This window comes from Myxine glutinosa, chromosome 2 (assembly GCF_964187855.1).
Source record: "Myxine glutinosa chromosome 2, kmMyxGlut1.1, whole genome shotgun sequence".
Lineage (NCBI taxonomy): Eukaryota > Metazoa > Chordata > Myxini > Myxiniformes > Myxinidae > Myxine > Myxine glutinosa.
The window spans coordinates 43,541,108-43,566,519 of record NC_136262.1 but is presented as its reverse complement, the minus strand read 5'-3'; the positions used below and the strand labels follow the sequence as shown (position 1 = coordinate 43,566,519).

Sequence of the window (25,412 nt, the reverse complement as noted above, 5' to 3'; positions counted from 1 at the left end):
GGGTGAAAGAAACTGTTTTGGTTTTTATAGGCACAAGTTGGTCAAGGCAGGAGGAGAGAGTGTGGTTGTAGTAGTCAGTGAGGTCAGAAGGGGTGTGGAGGTCAACGAAGGGAGAAGTGGACATTTTTTCAGAGAGGGTCGATGAGAATGAGGTCGGTGAAAGAGCGTTTAGCTTACGGAAGTTGATAGTGCGATAATGCCTTGGTGCTGGGGTGGGGATGTTGATGGTCAGAGTGATGGCTAGGTGGTCAGAGAGAGTGAGGTCGGAGCCAGAGAGATGGTGCAAAATTAGTCCAGTAGAGCAGACAAGGTCCAAAATGTGACCACGGTTATGGGTATGAAAGTTGACATGTTGAGTGAGGTTAAAGCAGGTGAGTAAATCAGTGAAGTCAGTGGTTAGCGTGGAGTCAGTGGAGTCCATGTGGATATTGAAATCACCAAGGAGGAGGATTGAGGGGGAGAGGGAACATAGCTGGGTCAGAAAGTAGGAGAAGTCAGACAGGAATGATGGGTGTGGTTTGGGAGGGCGGTAGACAACAGCCATGACTGACTGTGTGTGACCAGAGAGTTTAAAAGCCAGGTGTTCAAATGATGGAGCAGATGAGATGGAGATGAGGTTGGTCTTGATGTCTTGTCGGTGAATAACGGCAATTCCACCACCTCGGCCCTCCGAGCGTGGTTTATTGATGTAAGAATATCCATTGGGTGTGGTGAGGTTGAGCGTGTAGTAGTCCAGTGGTTGTTGCCAGGTCTCAGTGAGACAGAGAAAGTCCAGTTTATTTTCCAGGATGTAGTCGTTCAGGATGAGGCATTTGTTGTTGAGGGACCGGGTATTGAACAGGGTGAGCTTGATGTTGTTTTGTACGGCGGGTATGAATCCAGGTGATTTGGCCAGGGTTCGCAAACAGGAGGTGCGATTTTGTGCGTTGTTGTGACCAGGTGTGTTGGGACGATGAGTGGGAGTGCGCTGAGCCGACCAGAGGATGGGGATGGAGTGACCTGATTGTAAATAAACAAACTTACGACCGGAGCCACGGTGAATGTACCTGGGTCGACGCAGGAGTCCATTCAATTTGATTGCAGAGATGCATGATGGGGTGGAGCGGGTTTTAAGCAGGAGAAGCCTTGCGGCGGAGTACCGCAGAGCCATGCCAGCAGGAGCGAAGGGACGAGCACGAGGCCAAGGGTGAGGAGGCGAAACAATCGTCACAACCCACGGGAGTGGGCCTGAGGAAACAGCGAAGGAGCCGAGCAGGTGAAGCCAGGAGCAGAGCCGGGACCATGCAGAGGGCAGACAGGAGCGAAAAGACGAGCACGAGGCCAAGGTTGAGGAGGCAAAGCGGCAAATGCAGCGGCAAACGACCGCCGCCGCTAATCAAGATCACGGCGGCAAACCGCCACCACCGCCGCTGCAAACAATGGGCACAACCCACGAGAGTGAGCCCGAGGAAACAGCGAAGGAGCCGAGCAGGTGAAGCCAGGAGCAGCAGAGCAGAGCCGGAACCGTGCAGAGGGCAGACTCAATGGCCAAAAATCCGCCACGACCACCAGGAAAGCAAGATACGGACAATGGTCCAGTCAGAGAAGCGGCGAGCAAGTGACGCCAGCGTCCTCTCACGACCGGACCGGAAACGGAATCCAAACCGACTATGACACCTCAAAGCCAGTCACTATACAAAGTGACTCAAGCCAAAATGGACTGGGGTGCTGTCTCATGCAAGAGGGATAACCGGTTGCATTTGCATCAGGGGCGCTAACGCTGACGGAACAAAACTATGCACAAATCGAAAAAGAATGCCTGAGCATAGTGTTTGCCTGTCAACGCTTCCATCACTATCTGTATGGCCGGGAAGTGATCACGGCAGAGACTGATCACAAGCCGCTCATTGCCATTTTCAGCAAGCCTCTCCTAAGCGCACCTAAGCAACTCCAGAGCATGCTGCTCACACTCTAGAACTGCAGCCTCAGTTGGTGTGTTCCTCCGTCAGAGAGTCAGAGTCCCGAGTCCCGAGACTCCGTCACCGAGTCCCGAGATTCACGAAATAAGCCAAAGCCCAGCGTTAATCACAGGATGAATTTCAGAGTTTGTTCTCACACTGAAAACCGAGTGGAATTTGCATATTGAAAACGCAATCCAAATCGGAACAGACAATAGTTGTGAGCGTACAGAATGGATGAACAATAAATCCACTGAAACATGGAACTCGGAAGTTCCGTACAACGAAACATTATTTTTCTTTACATATTATCTACGACTCGTAATGGAGATACCACTCACACATCTTACACACACGGCGACTTCTCAATACAGATGAGACACAACACAGGACTATAAAACAAGCCAAACAGAGCCACTGTGGTTCGGAGAAATGGCATCACATGCCGAGAAACTCGGGGTACCAGCGATGTCACAACAATGGCGCCGCTTTTCTTACTTGTTGGACAGGATGGTTTTCCATTGCCTTACCAGCGTTGTTTGTCTGTGCTCTATCCTTTGCAATGATGAGCATCAAACAAGGGAGCAGAACATACCCTTTTCCAAGTCTTTCGCATGACTTGGTTGAGGTTCGAACCACCGACCACCTAGATGTGGAGTGGATGTAGCCATTACACCACCGAGTCTGGTATTGTCCCTGACGTGGAGCGGATGCTGTCACCATTACACCACCGAGTCTGGTATCATCCCTGACGTGGAGCGGATGCTGTCACCATTACACCACCGAGTCTGGTATCGTCCCTGACGTGGAGCGAATGCTGTAACCATTACACCACCGAGTCTGGTATCGTCCCTGACGTGGAGCGGATGCTGTAACCATGACACCACCGAGTCTGGTATCGTCCCTGACGTGGAGCGGATGCTGTAACCATTACACCATCGAGTCTGGTATCGTCCCTGACATGGAGCGGATGCTATAACCATTACACCACCGAGTCTGGTATCGTCCCTGATGCGGAGCGGATGCTGTCACCATTACACCGAGTCTGGTATCGTCCCTGACGTGGAGCGGATGCTGTAACCATTACATCACTGAGTCTGGTATCGTCCCTGATGTGGAGCGGATACTTTAACCATTACACCACCGAGTCTGGTATCGTCCCTGACGTGGAGTGGATGCTGTAACCATAACACCACCGAGTGTGGTATTGTCCCTGATGTGGAGCGGATGCTGTAACCATTACACCACCGAGTCTGGTATCATCCCTGACGTGGAGCGGATGCTGTAACCATTAGACCAGCGAGTCTGGTATCGTCCCTGACGTGGAGCAGATGCTGTAACCATTACACCACCGAGTCTGGTATCGTCCCTGATGTGGAGCGGATGCTGTCACCATTACACCACCGAGTCTGGTATCATCCCTGACGTGGAGAGGATGCTGTCACCATTACACCACCGAGTCTGGTATCATCCCTGACGTGGAGCGGATGCTGTCACCATTACACCACCGAGTCTGGTATCGTCCCTGACATGGAGCAGATGCTGTCACCATTACACCACCGAGTCTGGTATCATCCCTGACATGGAGCGGATGCTGTCACCATTACACCACCGAGTCTGGTATCATCCCTGACGTGGAGCGGATGCTGTAACCATTACACCACCGAGTCTGGTATCGTCCCTGACGTGGAGCGGATACTGTAACCATTACACCACCGAGTCTGGTATCGTCCCTGACGTGGAGCGGATGCAGTCACCATTACACCACCGAGTCTGATATCGTCCCTGACATGGAGCGGATGCTGTAGCCATTACACGACCGAGTCTGGTATCGTCCTTGACGTGAAGCGGATGCTGTAACCATTACACGACCGAGTCTGATATCATCCCTGACGTGGAGCGGATGCTGTAACCATTACCCGACCGAGTCTGGTATCGTCCCTGACATGGAGCGGATGCTGTAACCATTACACTATAGCGACCCATAGGTCCCCCAAGCAAGACCGGCATCAGAATCTCCTTGCTCCAGCCGGTGACGTCACCGGCGGGGATCCACGGCGCCAGAGTGGCTGGTCACGAGACCGCCAAAGCGTGCCGCGCGTGCGGGTATAATGAGCTACACCTGTGGATCACGTGACCACCGAAGCACGCCTCGCTTGAGAGGCGTGGCTTTCGGTTTCGGTTTCGGTTTCTGGTTTTGCTTTATAAGGCAGCCCTATAAACGCAAACGGGCTTTTTAGTGTTCCCGAGTTGGTTTTATGAATAAACATCTTCTCGGACGAGTTTGTGCCTTGCCATCCTTTTATCCGTATTCTGCTGGAGTCCGGACTCCTTCACTGGTGACCCCGAATTTGCAACACGGCAATGGACACCGCAGTGTCCCTCAAGCTGCCCACCTTCTGGGAAGCACATGCCGCCATCTGGTTCGCGCAGGCGGACTCCCAGTTCGCCCTGCGTGGCATCACGGAGGACGCCACCCGCTACCATTTTGTGGTCGCCGCGCTCGGCTCCGCGACCGCCGCCCGCTGCCTGAGCTTCCTCCAGTACCCGCCCGCTGACGGCAAGTACGACGCCATCAAGGCACTTCTGCTGGGCGCGTTCACCCTTTCCACGGCTGAGCGCGCACGACGCCTGCTCGACCTACCGGAGCTCGGCGATACGCGCCCGACCGAGCGCATGGACTACATGCTCGCGTTGCTCGGTGAGCACCCCTCAGATTTCTTGTTTCAGGAGCTCTTTCTACGCCAGCTCCCGGCCCCGGTACGGGTCGCCCTGGCAGGTACGACCATCGTAAACCCCTGCGACCTCGTCAAGGAGGCCGACAAGATCGCTTCGGCAAGCCAGCTCGTCGGGGTGGCGGCCGGGAGCCTTCCCGCCCACCCGCCCGACGCCTGTGACGCAGTCTCCTTCCCGGAGACCGCCGGGCCGGCACGACTGGCAGCGGCAACGCCGCGTCGCCCGGCCCCGACGCGTCGACCGGAGCCCCCGCCGGACCTGGCCTGGTGCTATTTCCACGCCAGGTTCGGGCGGCAGGCCCGATCATGCCGACCCCCGTGCACGTTCGGCAAGTCGGGAAACGGGCGAGCCGGCGTTCCCTCCCAGCAATGAACGCCGGCCGTTCCTGTAAACCTGCTGTTCATCGTGGACCGAGCCTCGGGGCGGCGCTTCCTCTGCGACACCGGCGCCCAGCTGAGCATCATTCCCGCTTCGGCGGAGGACAGGCGGGCCACTGTCTGCGGCCCCCCATTTGTCGCGGCCAACGGCTCCGCCATCCGCACTTTCGGCCCACGCACCGTCGCCCTCCGCTTCGGCAGCCAGCTCTTTCACTGGGAGTTCGTGACGGCGGACATCCCCATGGCTTTGCTCGGGGCCGATTTCTTGTGCGCCCATGGGCTGCTGGTAGACGTGAAACGCCGGCGTCTCGTCAACGCCGAGACTTTCAGCTCCCTGGCGTGCGCCTTGAGCCGGGCCGCACCCATCGAGTTTTCCTGTGCCCTCCCATTGGTGGACGACTTCGCACGTCTCCTCGCGGAGTTCCCGGCCCCCACGCGGCCGACGTTTTCGGCCATCGCGGTGAGGCACGGCATCGAGCATCACATCCCCACTACGGGCCCGCCGGTGTACGCCCGGGCTCGCCGTCTCGACCCCGCCAAACTCGCCGTCGCCAAGGCCGAGTTCACGGCGCTGGAGCGCCTCGGCATCGTACGGCGCTCCGGCAGCGCCTGGGCCTCGCCGTTGCACATCGTCCCGAAGCCGGGGGGCGGATGGCAGCCATGCGGCGACGACCGCCGCCTCAACGACGCCACTACCCCCGACAGGTACCCCGTCCCGCACATCCAGGATTTTTCTGCCCGGTTGGCGGGGCGGACCATTTTTTCTAAAGTGGACCTGATTCGGGGGTACCACCAGGTGCCCGTCCGCCCGGCCGACATCCCGAAGACGGCCGTGATCACACCTTTCGGCCTCTTCGAGTTCCTCCGGATGCCCTTCGGCCTCAAAAACGCGGCGCAGGCGTTCCAGCGCCTGATGGACGGCGTGCTGCGCGACCTGCCGTTCCTCTTCACCTACCTGGACGACATCCTCGTCGCCAGCACGTCCAGAGCCGAGCATCTCCTCCACCTCCGGATGCTCTTCGGCTGCCTCAGCGAGCACGGCTTGATTGTCAACCCGGTCAAATGTCACTTTGGTGCGGCGCCGATCGACTTTTTGGGCCACCGCATCACCCGGAGCGGCGTTGTGCCGCTGCCGGCCAAAGTCGAGGCCATCGCCGCTTTCCCGCGCCCCCGCTCCGTCAAGGTGCTGCAGGAGTTCCTCGGGATGGTGAACTTCTACCACCGCTTCGTGCCCCGAGCGGCGCAACTCATGCGGCCCTTGTACGCCGCCCTCCGCGGCCAGCCAGCGAAGCACGACGTCGTCTGGTCCATGGACATGGACGCGGCTTTTGCCGGCGCGAAACGGGCCCTCGCCAAAGCCATGCTGCTGGCCCACCCGGTACCCCATGCCCCCATCGCCCTCACCACGGACGCCTCCGACTACGCCGTGGGCACGGTCCATGAACAATGGGTGAACGGGGCCTAGCAGCCGCTCGCATTCTTCAGCCGGCAACTCCTGCCCAACGAGCTGAAGTACAGCACGTTCGACCGCGAGCTCCTCGGGCTGTACCTGGCCATCCGCCATTTTCGCCACCTCCTGGAGGGCCGCCCATTCACGGCCTTTGTCGACCACAAGCCATTGATTTTCGCAATGGCTAAGGTCACGGAGCCGTGGTCGGCCCGCCAGCAGTGCCACCTCTCCGCAGTGTCGGAATACACCACGGACATCCGGCACGTCGCCGGGAAAGACAACACCGTGGCCGACTGCCTTTCTCGGGCCGGCGCCAACGCCGTTCACCTCGGCGTGGATTTCGCCCTGATGGCGACGGACCAGGCCACCGACGGCACGGTGCAGGCGCTCAGGGTGGCAGACACGGGCCTCCGCTTGGCTGACGTCCCCTTCGCGGGCACGGTCCTGCTTTGCGACGTCTCCCAAGGCCGACCGCGTCCCGTCGTGCCGGTCTCCTGGCGGCGCCGCATTTTCGCTTCCCTCCACGACCTCTCGCACCCAGGCCGGAAGGCGTCCCAGAAGCTGGTGTCGGAACGCTTCGTCTGGCACGGGTTGCGACGAGACGTCCGCGACTGAGCCAACGCCTGCACAGCCTGCCAGCGGGCCAAGGTCCACCGTCACACCCTGGCTCCGTTGGCTCCTTTCACCGTGCCCGAGCGGCGTTTCGACCACGTCCACGTGGACCTGGTGGGTCCCCTGCCCCCATCGCGGGGGTTCACCCACCTGCTCACCATGGTGGACAGGACCACCAGGTGGCCGGAGGCCGTGCCCCTCACCTCCACCACCACCGCCGACGTGGCGCAGGCGTTCATCGCCACCTGGGTCGCGCGCTTCGGCGCACCGGCGGACATCTCGTCCGACCGTGGCCCACAGTTCACGTCCGAACTTTGGGGCGCGGTCGCCCGCTCGTTGGGAGTCACTCTGCACCGCACCAAGGCCTACCACCCCCAAGCCAACGGGTTGTGTGAGCCAACGGTTTCACCGCTCCATGAAGGCCGCACTCATGGCCGGCCTCCAGGACGACGGGTGGGCCGACCGGCTCCTGTGGGTCCTTTTGGGCCTCCGCACGGCCCCCAAGGAGGACCTCCAGGCGTCCACCGCCGAGCTGGTGTACGGCCAGACTCTCCGTGTCCCGGGCGAGTTCGTGCCCGACGCCACCAGCCCCTGGTCCGCCGCGCGCCAGCGCACGGACTTCCAGGAGGCCGCCCAACGTTTCGCCCCGGTGCCAACGTCCCGCCACGGCGACCGCCACTCCTACATCCCCCCAGCACTCCGCACGGCGGAGTACGTCTTTGTGCGCCACGACGCGCACCGGGGGCCGCTCCGGCCACCTTACGACGGACCCTTCCAGGTCCTACGCTGGGACAACAAGTCCTTCATCGTCAGCATCGGCGGCCGGGCGGACCGGATCTCGCTGGACCGCCTCAAACCGGCCCACATGGATGTCGGCCAGCCGCGACGGCTGGCTCTGCCACTGCGGCGCGGCCGCCCCCCGTCCACTACACCCCCCGTCCGACCATCCACCACCACACCGGACCCCCCCCCCCCCCCCCCGCGACCGGCCAGGGGTCGTTTTGGTCGGGTCATCCGGACCCCCCTCAGGTTGACCTCCCTGGACCAAGTCCATTCTGGGGGGGCGTGTGTAGCGACCCATGGGTCCCCCAAGCAAGACCGGCATCAGAATCTCCTTGCTCCAGCCGGTGACGTCACCGGCGGGGATCCACGGCGCCAGGCTGGCTGGTCACGTGACCGCCAAAGCGTGCCGGGCATGCGGGTATAATGAGCTACACCTGTGTATCACGTGACCACCGAAGCACGCCTCGCTTGAGAGGCGTGGCTTTCGGTTTCGGTTTCTGGTTTTGCTTTATAAGACAACCCGATAAACGGGCTTTTTAGTGCTCCCGAGTTGGTTTTACGAATAAACATCTTCTCGGACGAGTTTGTGCCTTGCCATCCTTTTATCCGTATTCTGCTGGAGTCCGGACTCCTTCAACACGACCGAGTCTGGTATCGTCCCTGACATGGAGCAGATGCTGTCACCATTACACCACCGAGTCTGGTATCATCCCTGACGTGGAGCGGATGCTGTAACCATTACACCACCGAGTCTGGTATCGTCCCTGACATGGAGCGGATGCTGTAACCATTACACGACCGAGCCTGATATCGTCCCTGACATGGAGCGGATGCTGTAACCATTACACGACCGAGTCTGGTATCGTCCCTGACATGGAGCGGATGCTGTAACCATTACACGACCGAGTCTGGTATCGTCCCTGACATGGAGCGGATGCTGTAACCATTACACCACCGAGTCTGGTATCGTCCCTGACATGGAGCGGATGCTGTAACCATTACACGACCGAGTCTGGTATCGTCCCTGACGTGGAGCGGATGCTGTAACCATTACACGACCGAGTCTGGTATCGTCCCTGACATGGAGCGGATGCTGTAACCATTACACCACCGAGTCTGGTATCGTCCCTGACGTGGAGCGGATGCTGTAACCATTACACCACAGAGTCTGGTATCATCCCTGACGTGGAGCGGATGCTGTTACCATTACACCACCGAGTCTGGTATCGTCCCTGACATGGAGCGGATGCTGTAACCATTACACGACCGAGTCTGGTATCGTCCCTGACATGGAGCGGATGCTGTAACCATTACACGACCGAGTCTGGTATCGTCCCTGACATGGAGCGGATGCTGTAACCATTACACGACCGAGTCTGGTATCGTCCCTGACGTGGAGCGGATGCTGTAACCATTACACCACCGAGTCTGGTATCGTCCCTGACATGGAGCGGATGCTGTAACCATTACACGACCGAGTCTGGTATCGTCCCTGACATGGAGCGGATGCTGTAACCATTACACCACCGAGTCTGGTATCGTCCCTGACGTGGACAGGATGCTGTAACCATTACACGACCGAGTCTGGTATCGTCCCTGACATGGAGCGGATGCTGTAACCATTACACGACCGAGTCTGGTATCGTCCCTGACAAGGAGCGGATGCTGTAACCATTACACGACCGAGTCTGGTATCGTCCCTGACATGGAGCGGATGCTGTAACCATTACACGACCGAGTCTGGTATCGTCCCTGACGTGGAGCGGATGCTGTAACCATTACACCACCGAGTCTGGTATCGTCCCTGACGTGGACAGGATGCTGTAACAATTACACCACCGAGTCTGGTATCGTCCCTGACGTGGACAGGATGCTGTAACCATTACACGACCGAGTCTGGTATCGTCCCTGACATGGAGCGGATGCTGTAACCATTACACGACCGAGTCTGGTATCGTCCCTGATGTGGACAGGATGCTGTAACCATTACACCACCGAGTCTGGTATCGTCCCTGACGTGGAGCGGATGCTGTAACCATTACACGACCGAGTCTGGTATCGTCCCTGACATGGAGCGGATGCTGTAACCATTACACGACCGAGTCTGGTATCGTCCCTGACGTGGAGCGGATGCTGTAACCATTACACCACCGAGTCTGGTATCGTCTTTGACGTGGAGCGGATGCTGTAACCATTACACCACGGAGTCTGGTATCATCCCTGACGTGGGGCGGGTGTTGTAACCATTACACCACCGAGTCTGGTATCGTCCCTGACGTGGAGCGGGTGCTGTAACCATTACACCACGGAGTCTGGTATCATCCCTGACGTGGAGCGGATGCTGTAACCATTACACCACCGAGTCTGGTATCGTCCCTGACGTGGAGCGGATGCTGTAACCATTACACCACGGAGTCTGGTATCGTCCCTGACATGGAGCGGATGCTGTAACCATTACACCACGGAGTCTGGTATCATCCCTGACATGGAGCGGATGCTGTAACCATTACACCACCGAGTCTGGTATCGTCCCTGACGTGGAGCGGATGCTGTAACCATTACACCACCGAGTCTGGTATCGTCCCTGACGTGGAGCGGATGCTGTAACCATTACACCACCGAGTCTGGTATCATCCCTGACGTGGAGCGGATGCTGTAACCATTACACCACGGAGTCTGGTATCATCCCTGACATGGAGCGGATGCTGTAACCATTACACCACCGAGTCTGGTATCGTCCCTGACGTGGAGCGGATGCTGTAACCATTACACCACCGAGTCTGGTATCGTCCCTGACATGGAGCGGATGCTGTCACCATTACACCACCGAGTCTGGTATCGTCCCTGACGTGGACAGGATGCTGTAACCATTACACCACCGTGTCTGGTATCGTCCCTGACTTTCACAAGTAGCACAAACATGAGAATCTTGACCCAATATGCTATTCTACAATTGAGTCTGCAAGCCTTCACCCGAACTAACAATCTCTTGTGTGGTGCTTTCTCAACTGCTTTCTGAAAGTATCAGTACATTACATCCGCTACACTTCCCACATCCATTCAATGAGTAACTCCCTCATAGAATTCCAAAAATTTGGTTAACAATGATTCCCCTTTGGGAAAGCTGTGATTTATATGCCGAAAGTTAATATAAAACGCACTTCAGAGCAAAAGCCCAATTTCCACCACATATTAAAAACTCATTTTGCGTTTTCTATTATCACTTCTCCACATGTGTTTTGACTTACTTTTCCTAAAAGCCGAACATGCATTGTGGTCTTCTCTTTCAAAGGCTATGCTGGGACATATTCAGGAGTTCTAAATGAGCAATGTGGTGAATCCATTGCTGGATGGATTCACCGGTTTTTTTTTTTGGTTTTTTTTATTATCAAAAGGTCAAAGATCAAGGTTGCATAAAATCGTCAATTTTCGTCCAATTGACCTAAAATTTTAAGAATCTGCATATTGTGTCACATACTTAGTTCACCAATCAAAAGCTAGAAGCTGATTTTTGTAGATCGAAAGCTCAAAGGTCAAGGCTGCATAAAATCATCAATTTTCATTTTGTATTTTTAAAAACTTTTTTTGTTATTTTGAGGATAACGGAAGAAGAAGAAGAAGATGTCTGTATACAAACGGACGTGGACGGGCTTTTCAGATGTTTTCCAGTTTTATTTTGCAGTCCTTCCCATTATACCCTACAATCATCTCTGCTCCCTTTTCATTGCAAATACTAATTTTAAAAACTACTGCAATGCATCGACTCAAGTTGTCACGAGAACGCAGTATAATAACCACCTTTAGAGGCCATTTTCCCCCGCAAAGCGGGGGTTGGCCTTTTTCGGGAACCGTGGTTGTTGTTGTTTTTTGGTCCCCTTTTTGAAGCAATGTAATAACGAGAGCGCAGTGAGTAATAAAAATAAAGAAAAATAAGCCTTCGTTTCCAATGTGGGATCTGCTTTGAGAAAAACAACAAAATCTTTGGGGCTTTCATTATTTCAAAAGATTCCTTTGAGTAAATAAGGAAGGCTCAGGAATGGAGCTCGTCAATTTTGCGTACCCTATGCTGAATACAACACACCAAATCCGTTAATGCTTGTAATGCATGCTCAAGAAGAAAGGAAACCACATAAAGATCACCACCTTTGAGGTTACAACACAAATTTTGAAGTCATACAATTCTTAGCACCAACTGTTTTGACAACTTTCCACCAAGAGAGAACTGGCTATGGCCGCTGGCAGCACACTGGGCTTAATCACAACCCAGTGATCAAATGTGGATAAAGCAGGACCGCTAAGCAGGCATGTGCATTGAAGCAGCAGGAAGCCAAATCAGAACATTTTTTTCATTTTATGAGAGACAGAATGTTCTTATGGGTAAAATACACAATGTCAAGGACATGAAAGTCAAATTAGAAGGGGAGGCAACGAAGCTCATCCAAAGCATACAAAATCTCTCTTCAGATCTGATGAGAATCTTAACCACTTCCTACCAGATGCTGCAGGAGATATTTGTTCTGTCTGCATATGGCATCCGAGGCCAACTCCAAGCATGACCTACTGACCAACCTCTACCCTCATACCAACGTTTGACTCTCAATGGAATCGTTTCATCTACTCTCCCTCTTCAGGCTGGAGTGCCCCAATGCAGTATTCTTGCCTCAGTGATATTCCTAATCTTCATAAACGATCTCTCTGACTTGGCAGAAGTGACAAGGAAGGACTCGGTCTGAAGGATGAGGGATGCCACAGCAGAGGGTGGAGTCGTTATTAAATGCAGCTTGATCGAAAAGTCCCTACACACCTTCAAATATTTAGCTGCACCACGAAGGTGGATGAAGGTTGTGTCTTCACCCCTGTTTATCTGTCTGTTTGGTTGTCTGTGAAGAAGATATCTAACAAAAGTTATGGATGGATCCGGTAGCTGATGACTTTTACCTATTTGCTGATGACTTCACTCTCTGCCGTGACGACATCCCTCATCTTTCATTCAGACAGGCAGGCTGCAGCCTCTCCCCTCTCTGCAGACCTTGGCTAAATCGAAAGCTGGTCCAATACTTGAAAAATGTCTTTCAATACTGACAAATCTCACACTCTCACCTTGTCTCTCTGAAAGGGACATCTGGAAAATCCTCCCATCTACTTTCTCAACAATCCTCTTGAGAAAGTTAAATCACTGAAACTTCTTAGTCTCACTATCAACCATTATCCTTTTTGGGAAAAGCACATTTTAGAGTTGGCCTCCAAAGCCAGTCATCGACTGGGCATCCTGTGCCATACAAAGTCCTTCCTTGATACACCTGAACTCCTATCTACGTATAAGGTCCTAATTCGCAGCTTAATGGAGTATTGCTCTCCGCTCTGGGCTAGCGCCCCTGCCTCACACCTTGCTCAGCTTTATGCCTTGGAAACTAAGGTTTTTTTTACATAATTGGAATCTCGAGCAATGAAGCCGAGTTCATGGGCCCTGTCACTTTCCCATCGCAGAGAGATCCGTGGTCTCACTGTCTTCTACCTTCTCCTTTCCGGTCTTGCACAAACTGATCTTTCCGTACTTTGCCCCTACCCCTCTCCTCCCCCCCCCCCCCCCCCCCCCAGTTTTCCACAGAGCACACATGGTCCATCATTAACCCCCTTCTGATGAAACTCACAAAACAAAGAATCACTGCTCACCTCCACTCATCCGATCCTCTTTTTTCCACATGTGGAATCACCTTCCGCATTCTCTTCAATGTCATTCTTTCCTCACGAGCTTGAAGACAGCTGTTCACCACCATCTAAAATCATGCTCCATCCAAAACCATGATCTTTTCTACCTGCATTAACCACCGCTATACTTCCCCACCCCACTCCAAAAGAAACACCCACATCTTTCTAAATTTCCACTTTTTTCTTCCTGAGAGTTTGCTTTTGTATCCCTATTGTCTACACCGTTTGTCTCCTCTTTCTTCCCCACATCCCTTGTTTGTCGAGGTCTCCCCCTATTTGTCCTTCAACCCTGCTCCTTTGATGTTTCCCCCTCTTTCGCCTGTTCCTTTTGTTCTGTTGCTTCCTCATCTGTTCACTGTTCCAGCTCTTCCACAAGCCTTGGCTTTGTATTCAAAAAAGAAAAAAAGGAATGGGTTTATGAGCTTAAACAAGCCAAGGCAAATTAAAAGCGAACCATCTGCTTGGCCTACAATGCATCACCCTCTTTTTATTACGTTATATTTGGTTATGGAGAGTCACATTGGCTGACGTCATCCATTGGTGGAAATTGTGTGAGCTAAAATTGTTTGACTCACCGATGTACTGCAAACTGAATCCTTTTCGTCTGTGGCTCCCGTCAGCCAGGAAGTGTAGCCGAAGCCAATGCTTGTTGCTCAGTATGGGTGAGGGAAGGTTTGGTCCTGTCAACCTGCAAACAGCAAGGGGTTGACTCAGCACTCAGGATACAGCAAAGATGGCGTCTGCTTCATTAACCAAAGCGACTCTTTCATTACCTTCAATTGTGGAAAAAAAGTTGTTTTTTTTGCTCTTTCAAGACAAACTTTGGTTTAATGAAGAAAATGTTTTCTATTGTACAGGTCAACTACCTACCACCAGTCAACAATCTACTTTTGGGTTTGTTAGCCGGAGGATGCACCAGGAGGAACCTTTTTAACACTTAGATTCATGTAAGAGCTTCTACTTATATCAGATGCAGGACAGACAGTAGACATCAATGCACTTTGACATGAATTACAAGGACATTAGTGAACAAATGACAGACATATATGATACATGGGATTTCAATCTCCAGACTTGGCATTTAATATGGAATTTTTTTTTTTTCTTGACTTGGGTTTACTTTCTTAACTCAGTATATCAATCTGGTGAGTTTCTTTTACACTTTGGTGATTTATTTGTTAAAAGAACTGTTGTGGAAAACCATTCAGGTCCGCACAACTTTTAGTCCAACGGTTTGGTTTAATTGCATTTAGATCATCACATCATTCCTGTAAGTAGAAATACACAATAAGCATACGATGCGACATCTCATAAAGCCATTCATATCAGTCAATGCAAGCAAGCTAGATATTCTATAAAGGCGTACCATTAACGAGGCTACCGATGTAACATGTCACAAGGGAGAAGTCTCGGAGCACTGACACAGCAACGGGTCTTATAGTCACGCCCCTAGTGGGGACAACAATGACAGCGAGCAGCGAGCATCCCCACCCGGGTTCAGTACGGATACGATTTCACTACATTCACCCCCCGTCAGAATTATACGGCCGCGTGGCTAAAAGCGAGTGAGCGTCAGCATGGGCGCGGAGTATTAGTCGGCCCAACCGTAGCGGGCCGGGCGGCGAATTTCTCTGCCAGCACGCGTTCGAAATTCCCCGGGTACGGCGTCTCGTAACCCTGTATCCCCGGTGTCAGAGGCGTCAACAGGGTCGGGTGATGAAGGGGGTAACGCCAAGTCGTCGGACCCGGGCAGTCTCGACGGGGGGAGGGTCGGTGGACTGTCGGCGATGGGAGCGTCGGGAGAGGTCATAGTCTCATAGACGGGTTCGACTGGTTCGTCCGATTCCCTACTAAGGTCGTCGACCCCGCAAGGGGCAAGATGACGAACGGAGACAGTAGTCTCACGACCATCAGACGTCATCACACGAGCATGCTCAGGATTAGCCTGGAGAATCTGCACTTTGTCCACAAGGGGGTCGTACTTGCTCGCGCGAACTGCCCGTTTAAGGTAGGCCGGCCCGGGCCCAGCGAGCCAACTGGGCAAAGACCGTATACACCCCGAGCTCCTGGGGTGGTGGAAAAGACGCTCGTGGGGAGTTTGGTTAGTTGCCGTACTCAGGAGTGCCCGGATTGAGTTCAACGCCGCAGGTAGCGACCAAGCCCATTTATCGAGGCCCCGGCCGTGGGTCCGGAGATGGAGCATGACGGCCCTCCAGATAATCCCGTTGAAGCGTTCGATCTGCCCATTAGCCTGGGGTCTATACGGCGTGGTGTAACTAGACGCAACGTTGTTTTGGAGCAGATAGCCGCGCACCTCCTGAGACAAGAAGACTGCACCCCGGTCGGTATGGACATAGGCCGGGTAACCGAACATTGAGAACAAGTTCTGTAAGCAACGCATCACCGTGGCAGCAGTCATGTCCGCGCACATATAAGCAAAGGGGAATCGTGAGTACTCATCAACGATAGTGAGCAGCTAGCGAGAGCCGCTCGACACCGGCAAAGGGCCCTTGAAATCCATCGCCAAGCGTTCCCACGGGCGTGTAGCCTTCACCAGAGTCCCCATAGGGGGGTTATAGAAACGCGGTTTGATTTCCGCGCAGATAGCGCAGTCGCGACAGATACGGCGGATATCGTCAATCGAGTAAGGGAGATTCCCACTCCGCACGAAATGAGCGAAACGCGTTACGCCGGGATGGCCCGCAGTAGCATGCAGCACCCGTAGGCCCTCCAACGAGGTGATACCAGCACATGTAGTGGGGCGCGATAAGGCATCGGCGGCCTGGTTATCCTTCCCTGGGCGATATTTGATGGTGTAACAGAAGTCGGCGAGTTCGATACGCCAGCGAGTGATTTTCTCGTTCTTAATGCGCTGGGCGTGTAAGGTGTCGTACATGAACGCAACGCTTTGCTGGTCCGTGATGATTTGGAAGCTCCGCCCGAGTAGGTACGGGCGCCATCGCCGAATAGACTCGACGATCGCATACGCTTCCTTTTCAACGGACGAGTGCCGCCGCTCAGCGGAGGTAAGAGTCCGTGAAAAGAAAGCCACGGGACGTCCCCCTTGGGAGAGGGTCGCCGCGATGGCCTGATCCGAGGCGTCACTTTCGAGGACGAACGAGCCGCTCTCGTCAATGGTTGCTACGGCGGCTCGGGCGATGTCGGTCTTAAGTCCTTCAAAGGCCGTCAATGCGGCCGAACTCAGGGGAAAGGTGTCGCAGGCCACAAGGGGGCGAAGTTTCGCGGAGAAATTTTGCACCCATTTGGAGTAATGGGCGAACAGCCCAAGGGCGCGTTTCAGGGAAGCCCGATCGCAGGGAGGGGCCATGTCGAGCAAAGGTCGCAGACGTTCCTTATCCGGAGAGACAGAGCCATGGGTCACGGTGTACCCCAGAAGATCTATGGTGCGTAGGGAGTATCGGCACTTATCCTCGTTCATAGTTAAGTGATACCGTTGCGCGACCTCAAGGAAGCGCTTCAGATTAGCGTCATGGTGCCCTTGGTCATATCCACAAACCGTAAGGTTATCGAGGTAGACGAAAACATCGGTTAAGTGCTCCCGCGCAACGAGGTCATCCATGGCCCTCTGGAAACAAGCGACCCCGTTCGTCACCCCAAAGGGCAATCGTGTAAATTGGTACAACCGCTGCCCCGACTCGAAAGCGGTATAGATACGATCCGCCCTAGAGATAGGGATCTGGTGGTACGCACTACGGAGATCGAGAGTACTATAGACCGAATACTGGGACACCTGTTGCACTAGCGCGTCCATCCCCGGAAGGGGGTAGGCATCCAGCTGTGTAAAGCGGTTAATCGTTTGGGAATAGTCGATTACCATGCGTTTGCGATGGGCCTCACTGCGCACCACTAAGACCTGGGCACACCACGGCGACCTACTAGGTTCTATGATGCCGTCTTTCAAGAGCTGAGTCGTTTCGTCCGCAATGAATTGCATGTCCGCGCGGGAGTAGCGTCTCGATTTTACCGCGACAGGGGTACAGTCGGAGGTTAGATTGGGGAACAGCGAAAGCGGACGGACGTCCATTTGCGCTAGGGCGCACACCGTTAGCGCGTCGTCCGCCCCCACAACAAGAGTGTCAGGCCCACCGAACTCCATTACCAGACGTCCATGCAGCTTAAGAAAATCGTGTCCTAGCAGAATATCAGCACATAATGCGGGTAAAACCATAAGGTGTACATCAGGGAAAACCCGTCCCTTTAGCACTAGTTTCAATCGGCATTCCCCTTTTGTGCTAAGCCGGAGTCCCTGGGATGCCATGAAGATCCGTCGTGTAGACCGCCCGATCCGCCATCCATGCCTGAGCACAAGTCGCTGGTCGATAAAACTATCCGTAGATCCGGTGTCCACCAAGGCCTGAACACAATGGCCCTCAACCATAAGGGGAATAAGGGCTTGAGCCAGGCCAGACGAGGCAGCTGGGAGCGGGACTGAGCCCCCCGAATGGGTCGGACCAGCCTCGCGGGTGGATCCTACACCAGCAGCAGTTTTGCGATCGTGGCCGGAGTCTGCGTTGACCATGGGGAATCCATTATCGTCATCAGAGGGCTTTCCCCAGCATTCCGGTGTTTCGCGATTCAAAATCCGATGAGAAAAGGCCTCAGTAGTATTTGACATCGCCTTTTGACACTCCTGGCAGATAAAGGCTTCCGTTGTAGCCGAAATCGCCTTTTTCGTTTGGTCGCTTTGACAAAAGGCTTCCGTAGTATTCGAAATCGCCTTTTTCGTTTGGTCGCTTTGACAAAAGGCTTCCGTAGTAGTGTTCGAAATCGCCTTTTTCGTTTGGTCGCTTTGACAAAAGGCTTCCGTAGTATTCGAAAGCTGTTTCTTCCCTTGCGTGGCTCGAGGTTTGGCCAAGGACGCGGCCTTTGTCCCCGATGGAGAATGAGACGGTGGTGGCTTTCCGGTGGCGCCAGTCAAGGTTGTCTGAGCGCCCAGCGGGCCGCAGCGAGGGGCCCTCCCCTTCGAAGACGGGTAAGGCGCTGGGCTCGTGGGTTCTGCTACAAGCCCGTTCAAGGTTGCCGCGCCTGCGCGACCGCGGCTGCGCGAGTCGAAGGGCCGCGAGCCGCGTGCCGATTTCTTGCACACTTTCGCGTAATGTCCCTTTAGCGAGCACAAATGGCAAATAGCGTCACGTGCCGGACACACGACTCGGGCATGACGAGGCCCTCCACAAAAAAAACATGCGGCCCCGCGCAAGGCCTTGGGTCTGCTGGTCGTAACGGCAGCTGTCCGGGTAGGGTCATCCTCCGGAGCATCCCGGAGTTCAGCAGGCGGATCCACGTCCTCGTCAGTGGTCCTCTCCGGCCGGGCGTGTAGTGAGGTGCCCGCCAAAAGGCGCGTGCGATCATAGGCGTTCGATTGCATCCGCGCTTCAGTATACACCGTCGCTTGCTCAACCGCCGTAGCGAAGGTCAGGTCGGTCTTCTCCAAGAGTTTGAGACGTAGTTCCTGAGAGGAGACCCCTGCTATGAAGGCATCTAAAAGTCGATCATCTTTAGCCTGCTCGGGAGTCCGTGGCTGGGCGCTGTCCAGCATGAGCTGCCGGAGCTCCTGGGCGTAATGATCCATAGGCTCGTTGGGTTGCTGCCGTCGCGTCTGCAGCAAATAACGCGCATACACAGGGCTTTTTTCTTTTATATAAAGCCGCTTGAGCTCCGCGACGGTAAGATCATACGTCGTGCATTGAGCGACCGCGTGGTAGACCCGGTAGTCGATTTTTGAGTGTAATATTGCCAGCTTCGCGGCAGGCGTCGGAGCGGTATCAGGCTCATTAAAGAGATGCTCCAGTTGCTTGAGCCAGTGCTTGAGTTGCAAGCCTCCGTCCGTGGCTTGTGGGTCGGCGCTGAAAATGGACACCGTCAACGTCTTGTTGCCAGCCATGTCAGCAGATCATAAATGCAATTAAGTGTTGTGGAAAACCATTCAGGTCCGCACAACTTTTAGTCCAACGGTTTGGTTTAATTGCATTTAGATCATCACATCATTCCTGTAAGTAGAAATACACAATAAGCATACGATGCGACATCTCATAAAGCCATTCATATCAGTCAATGCAAGCAAGCTAGATATTCTATAAAGGCGTACCATTAACGAGGCTACCGATGTAACATGTCACAAGGGAGAAGTCTCGGAGCACTGACACAGCAACGGGTCTTATAGTCACGCCCCTAGTGGGGACAACAATGACAGCGAGCAGCGAGCATCCCCACCCGGGTTCAGTACGGATACGATTTCACTACAAGAACCATGTCACTGATTGTCTGTCGCAGCAAGAAGTCAACAACAGCCTCCACTCATCCTCTTGACAGCCTCTTCGGCTTCTGCGCCGAGTTGACAGTCAACAACAGCCTCCTCGGCTTCTGCGCATGCGCAAGATTGGTCGTCACGTCTCTTCAAACCTGTCCCCGCGCGCACGCTTTCGAAGTTAAGGAACTTTTCACAATTGTGTTTTTGTCGAATCTGTATCTTTCTTTCGGTGTATGTACCTATTGGGGTGACTTTAATAGGTTTCTCGGTGTTGGTTTTGCATACCTCTGTACAGAATCGTCGTTTTTTTCGTATCGTGTATTCTGAGGCCTAGTGTAGTGCTAGTAGGCTACCGTGTCAGCCCTTGGCTTGAGGCTTTTTTTTTTGTCTCAGCGGTTCTTCGATCGCGCTGCAAATTACTTTCGGTCTCTGTTTTTCACGGTCCTTTCACCCCATACTTCCTTGTTTTAAAATCTCAAAAAAAAAACCAAAAGAAATATTTTCCTTCCCTGTTCTTATCCGTTTGTTCATTCTTATTTGTTCGTTCGTTCTTCGACCACGTTGTTAAAAAATGTTTCATCTGTCCCCTGAAGAACTTTATTTTGTCATATTCTATAACACCTTTTTCTTCTTCTTCGAAAAAGGATGCTTTCGACTTGCTCACCAAATCTATTCATTCCAAAAAAAAATTCCATCTCTTACAGTGCATCTTTCATTCATTCCCTAAACTCTCCAGAACTCCACCCATCCTTCAGCGTCCTCAAATGTATTTTTGACTCGAATGTCTCAAGAAACTCATTTTGCAATAAATGTTCGTTTCCCATTAATCGTACACTTTTCAAAATCCAATCTCACCCCTTTCCTCCAAATCTTCCCCATCACCCATCTCTTTCAAATCTTCCCCCTTGTCCCTCCCCCCCAAATCTTCTCCATCACCCATCCCTTTCAAATCTCCCCCCCTGCCCCTTCCCTCATAAACTCCCCCCACTCCCCTCCCCTCCGACTCTCCCTCACTCCTCCCCTCCTAGAAACCCCTCTCACCCCTCCTCCTCAAAGCGTCCTCCCCGCTTCTTCCCCCTTCCAACTTTCACCTTCTTCTCCCTCAACCTTCTGCCTCGCTCTTCCCCCTCCTCAAATAACACCTCACTGTGCCTCACCCAATCACCATCAAACCTTTTGTCTGCCCCATTCTTCCCTTTCTCCAAGCTATTCTGTAATCTCTGACACACCTTCAACAGCTCTCCCTACCTCTTCCTCCTCTTCCACATCTTACCCTACCACTCCCCCCCCCCCCCCCCTGTTCTGTATCCGATGCTCCCCCTTCCTCTTCCTTAACAGTATGGACCTCAAACATCCGGGGCCTTCGCTCAAACTTAACTGATCTCTCCATACAGGTTGCTTCTGACAAACCAGACATGATCTGCTTAACAGAAACTTTCCTCCTTCATGATGTCTCTGATTCCTTGGTATCTTTCCCAGGTTACTCCCTCCTCCGGTATGATAGACCTGAGCCTCGTCCTGGAGGTGGGGTTGCTATCTTTATAAAAAACTCTCTTCCTCACTCGCCCTGCACTGCCCTCTCTCCACCTCACCCCCAGGAATACCTTTGGCTACGGCTTCCCCTTCGCTCCCACCTTTTGTTCATATGTGTGTTGTACCGTCCACCAAACAGTGATGACTCCATCTACATCTCGCTGTCTGATAATATGGACCAACTTCTACCTATCCATCCCAACTCTCCCTTCCTCATATGTGGTGATTTCAACTGTCACCATGCCAGTTGGCTGGGGGTGGTACCTCTCTCACCAGCCATGGCTCTTCAGCAAAGGACTTCTGTGACTCACTGGGACTAACACTAACATCTGACCAAGGACTAAGGAAGGAAGGACCAAGGAAGGACTGACTCTGACCATCACTAACACAATCTGTCAATTTCCCAACCCGGATCTCAGTCAACGGAGCATCTTCTCTTCTCGACTTGGTTATGACTAACTTCCCTGAAAATGTCTGCTGCTCTTCTTCTGCACCAATCGGCTCTTCTGATCATGTGCTTGTTAAAGTGGACATCTCTCTGACCATTCTCAGAGAGCCTCCTCAGCGTCGACGAGTCTGGCATTTCACTCAGGCCAACTGTCACGGTCTTCAAGCAGCCATCAATCATCTGGACTGGACTCCCATCTCTACTGCCTCTGACATCAACTCATCCTGGGAATTCTTCCAAAGTAAATTGCTCTCTCTCATGCACAGATTTATCCCATCTCGTCTTCAGTTGTCATACCCTTCCTCCCGTCCATGGTACACGGAATCTTGTGGTGAGGCTATTGCCCAGAAACAACTTGCTTTCGTCTCCTGGAAAGCAAATCCAACGGAAGGAAATCTCTTTTCCTTTCACAAAGCCCGAAACAAGTGTGTGTCCACCCTCAGGAGAGCCAGGAAACAATATCTCTCCGTTCTCAGGACCGAACTCTCTTTTCTGCCTCCCTCTTCCAAATCCTGGTGGCGTCTGGTGAAATCTGTTTCTGGTGTTTGTTCCCCCTCCATCCCCTCCCTCACCTCAAATGGCCACACGGCTGACTCCGCACGTGAAAAAGCTGAATGCCTCAACTCTGTGTTTGCCTCTAAATCTTGTGTCCCAAACCCATCTCTCTCTGTACCCACCGTACCCAGTCGTACCCAGCTGCTCCTGGACTCTGTGTCCTTTCCTCCTCACAAGGTGGAAAAGTTTCTGTCAACCCTCGACTCTGATTCTGCAACTGGACCTGACGGCATCAGCCCACGGGTCCTAAAATCATGTTCTGCCGCTCTTTCACTCCCTCTCTCTGTTCTCTTCACCCTCTCTTTTGCTCAAGGTTATCTTCCATCTGCTTGGAAATCTGCCAACATCACCGCTTTGCACAAAAAAGGTGCAAAAACAGATCGCAGCAACTACAGACCAATCAGCCTTCTCCCAATTATCAGCAAAGTCATGGAATCCATCATTGCTTCAGATATGAAATCTTTCCTCTTCTCCAATGGCTTGATCTCTGATCATCAATTTGGTTTCAGACCTGGACACTCCACTCTGGACATGCTGCTTCTGCTTTCTCAACAATGGATGGAGGTCCTCAATGCCAAACAGGAAATTAGAGCAGTCTCCCTTGACATATCACGTGCCTTCGATACGGTCTGGCACCCCGCTCTGCTCACCAAACTCTCCTCTTTTGGTATCCATGGAAATCTCCACGCATGGCTGGCAGACTTCCTCTCTAGTCATAGTCAACGTGTGGCCCTGAATGGGTTTCTCTCATCTCCTCTTCCTGTTCAGGCTGGAGTTCCCCAAGGCAGTGTTCTGGGCCCTGTGCTTTTTCTGGTTTTCATCAATGATCTCTCTGACTCTCTTGAAAATCCTCTCTATCTCTTTGCTGACGACTCTACTCTCTGTCGCTCCATTCTTCATCCCTCAGATCGGCAGTCTGCAGCCTCCTCACTCTCTGCAGACCTTGACAAAATCACAGACTGGGCAAACAAGTGGAACATGTCTTTCAATCCTGACAAATCTCACACTCTTACGATGTCTCTCCGAAAAGACCGACTGGACAACCCTCCCATCCACTTTCTGAATAATCCTCTCCAAGAAGTTCTGTCACTCAAGCTTTTGGGTCTCACTATCTGCCATGATCTTTCCTGGGAAAACCACATTTCAAATCTGGCCTCCAAAGCCAGTCGCCGACTGGGCATCCTCCGTCGTGCGAAGTCCTTCCTTGGCACACCTGAGCTCCTCACCACATACAAGGCTTTCATCCGCAGCTCAATGGAATACTGCTCTCCCCTCTGGGCTGGTGCTCCTGCCTCACACCTAGCTCGCCTTCACGCTGTTGAAACCAAAGCATTCAGAATCATTGGAATCTCCTGCGATGAAGCTAACTCCAAGGGCCTCTCACTCACTCACCGCAGGCAGGTTGGTGGTCTTTCCGTCTTCTACCGACTCCTCTCTGGCCTTGCCCCCCCAGCTCTCTCTGGGCTCTGTCCCGCAAATATTCCTACAGGTCGCACAAGATCTGTCTGCAACCCTCTTATGGTTAAACTGCCAAAATCAAGACTCTCTGCTCACCTTCACTCCTTCATTCCTCTTTTCTCCCGCCTCTGGAACAAACTCCCTCACTCTCTTCAATCCCACTCCACCCTCCAAGTCTTTAAAACAGCTGTTCACCACCATCTCTTATCTTCCCCCATCCAAAACCTTGATCTTTTCTACCCCCGCTAATTTCACCCCAATTCCACTTTTTTGAAATACCAACTTCTGTCCAGGAAGTCCTTGGTGTCATTGTGGTTTATACTTCTCCCTCCCCCCCCCCCCCCCACCCCTTCCCATGCCTCCTCCCCCCGGGCCCTCTCCCTTCCACACATCTCCCTGCTCTCGGATGTTGTGTTTGTGTGCTTCCCCTTCTCTCCCCATCTTGTCTTCCGCTCCCTCTTTTTGGGTATTTTGTTTGTCTGGTTGATTTGTTTGTGAAGTAAATGTTAGCTCTTTCACGAGCCTCGATTCAGTATCCAAAAAAAAAAGAAGAAAAAAAAACAGGATTGTATCACAGGTGGCGTGGCAAAATGTACGGACAGGTGCATTTGATGATTGGCTTCACAGTCGGGTATACAAGGGTTGTTGCATTCTGTATTAGTGGAAAACAACTGCTGCACATCTCCAAAAGTTATTGCCGCTTCCTCTGGAGATGGTCCGTCAACTCGACAATGCTGTTTGTCATGGAGTGGTGGCTTTACAAATTACGGCATGAAACAGCGTGCTATTGCTCAGCAGTATGGCATCACTCAAGGTCAGGTGTCAAAGATCCTGAAACAAAATGCTCAGAGGGGTGTCGCTACTCCAATACTGAGGCCAGGACGTCACCGCAGAACCACAGGGAGGCATGATCACCAGCTGCACCGGTTAGTCCGCAATGGCCGTACCAAGTCAACTAATCGGCTTAGGGCTGAGAGGCAGCAACTGACAAATGTGCCTGTATCCAGAAGGCTCGTCAACCAACGACTGGTTCAAGCAGGCTATCGTGCCAGGCGTCCCCTGAGAAAGCCACGCCTGACCAGACAACACCGCCAGCGCCGATTGCAGTGGGCCAGAGAGCACCGTCAATGGCAGCCAGGACACTGGAATCACGTGATCTTCAGTGACGAGTCTAGATTTCTGGTCTATCGTCAAGATGGCCGCGTCCGAGTGCGCAGACAAGTGCATGAAGCCTACAACAAAGATTGTATAGTGCCAAGAGTCCAAGCTGGAGGTGGTGGGGTGACCGTTTGGGCTGCTTTTCATGCAGGGGGCAAAACTGACCTGGTTGTTCTGAATGGAAACCTGAACCAGTTCAAGTACAGGGCCATTCTGGAAGAAACATTGCTTCCATTTGCTTGTGCAGCCTTTCGAGGAAACTTTGTCTTCCAAGATGACAATGCATGGCCTCATCGTGCTCGCATGATCCAACACATTCTTGCTGACCGTGGTGTAGAGCATATGGAGTGGCCTGCCATGTCCCCGGATATGAATCTGATAGAGAACT

General features: G+C 53.2%; 1 protein-coding gene across 1 annotated transcript in view; it reads right to left on the bottom strand.

Moving 5' to 3' along the window:
* The window catches only part of LOC137422386 (CUB and sushi domain-containing protein 3), a 1,172,941-nt gene that overhangs the window by 822,497 nt on the left and 325,032 nt on the right, over positions 1-25,412 (bottom strand). Inside the window, 1 exon segment of the mRNA XM_078772588.1 lies at positions 14,180-14,292. Within this exon segment, the coding sequence (XP_078628714.1) occupies positions 14,180-14,292 (113 nt within the window).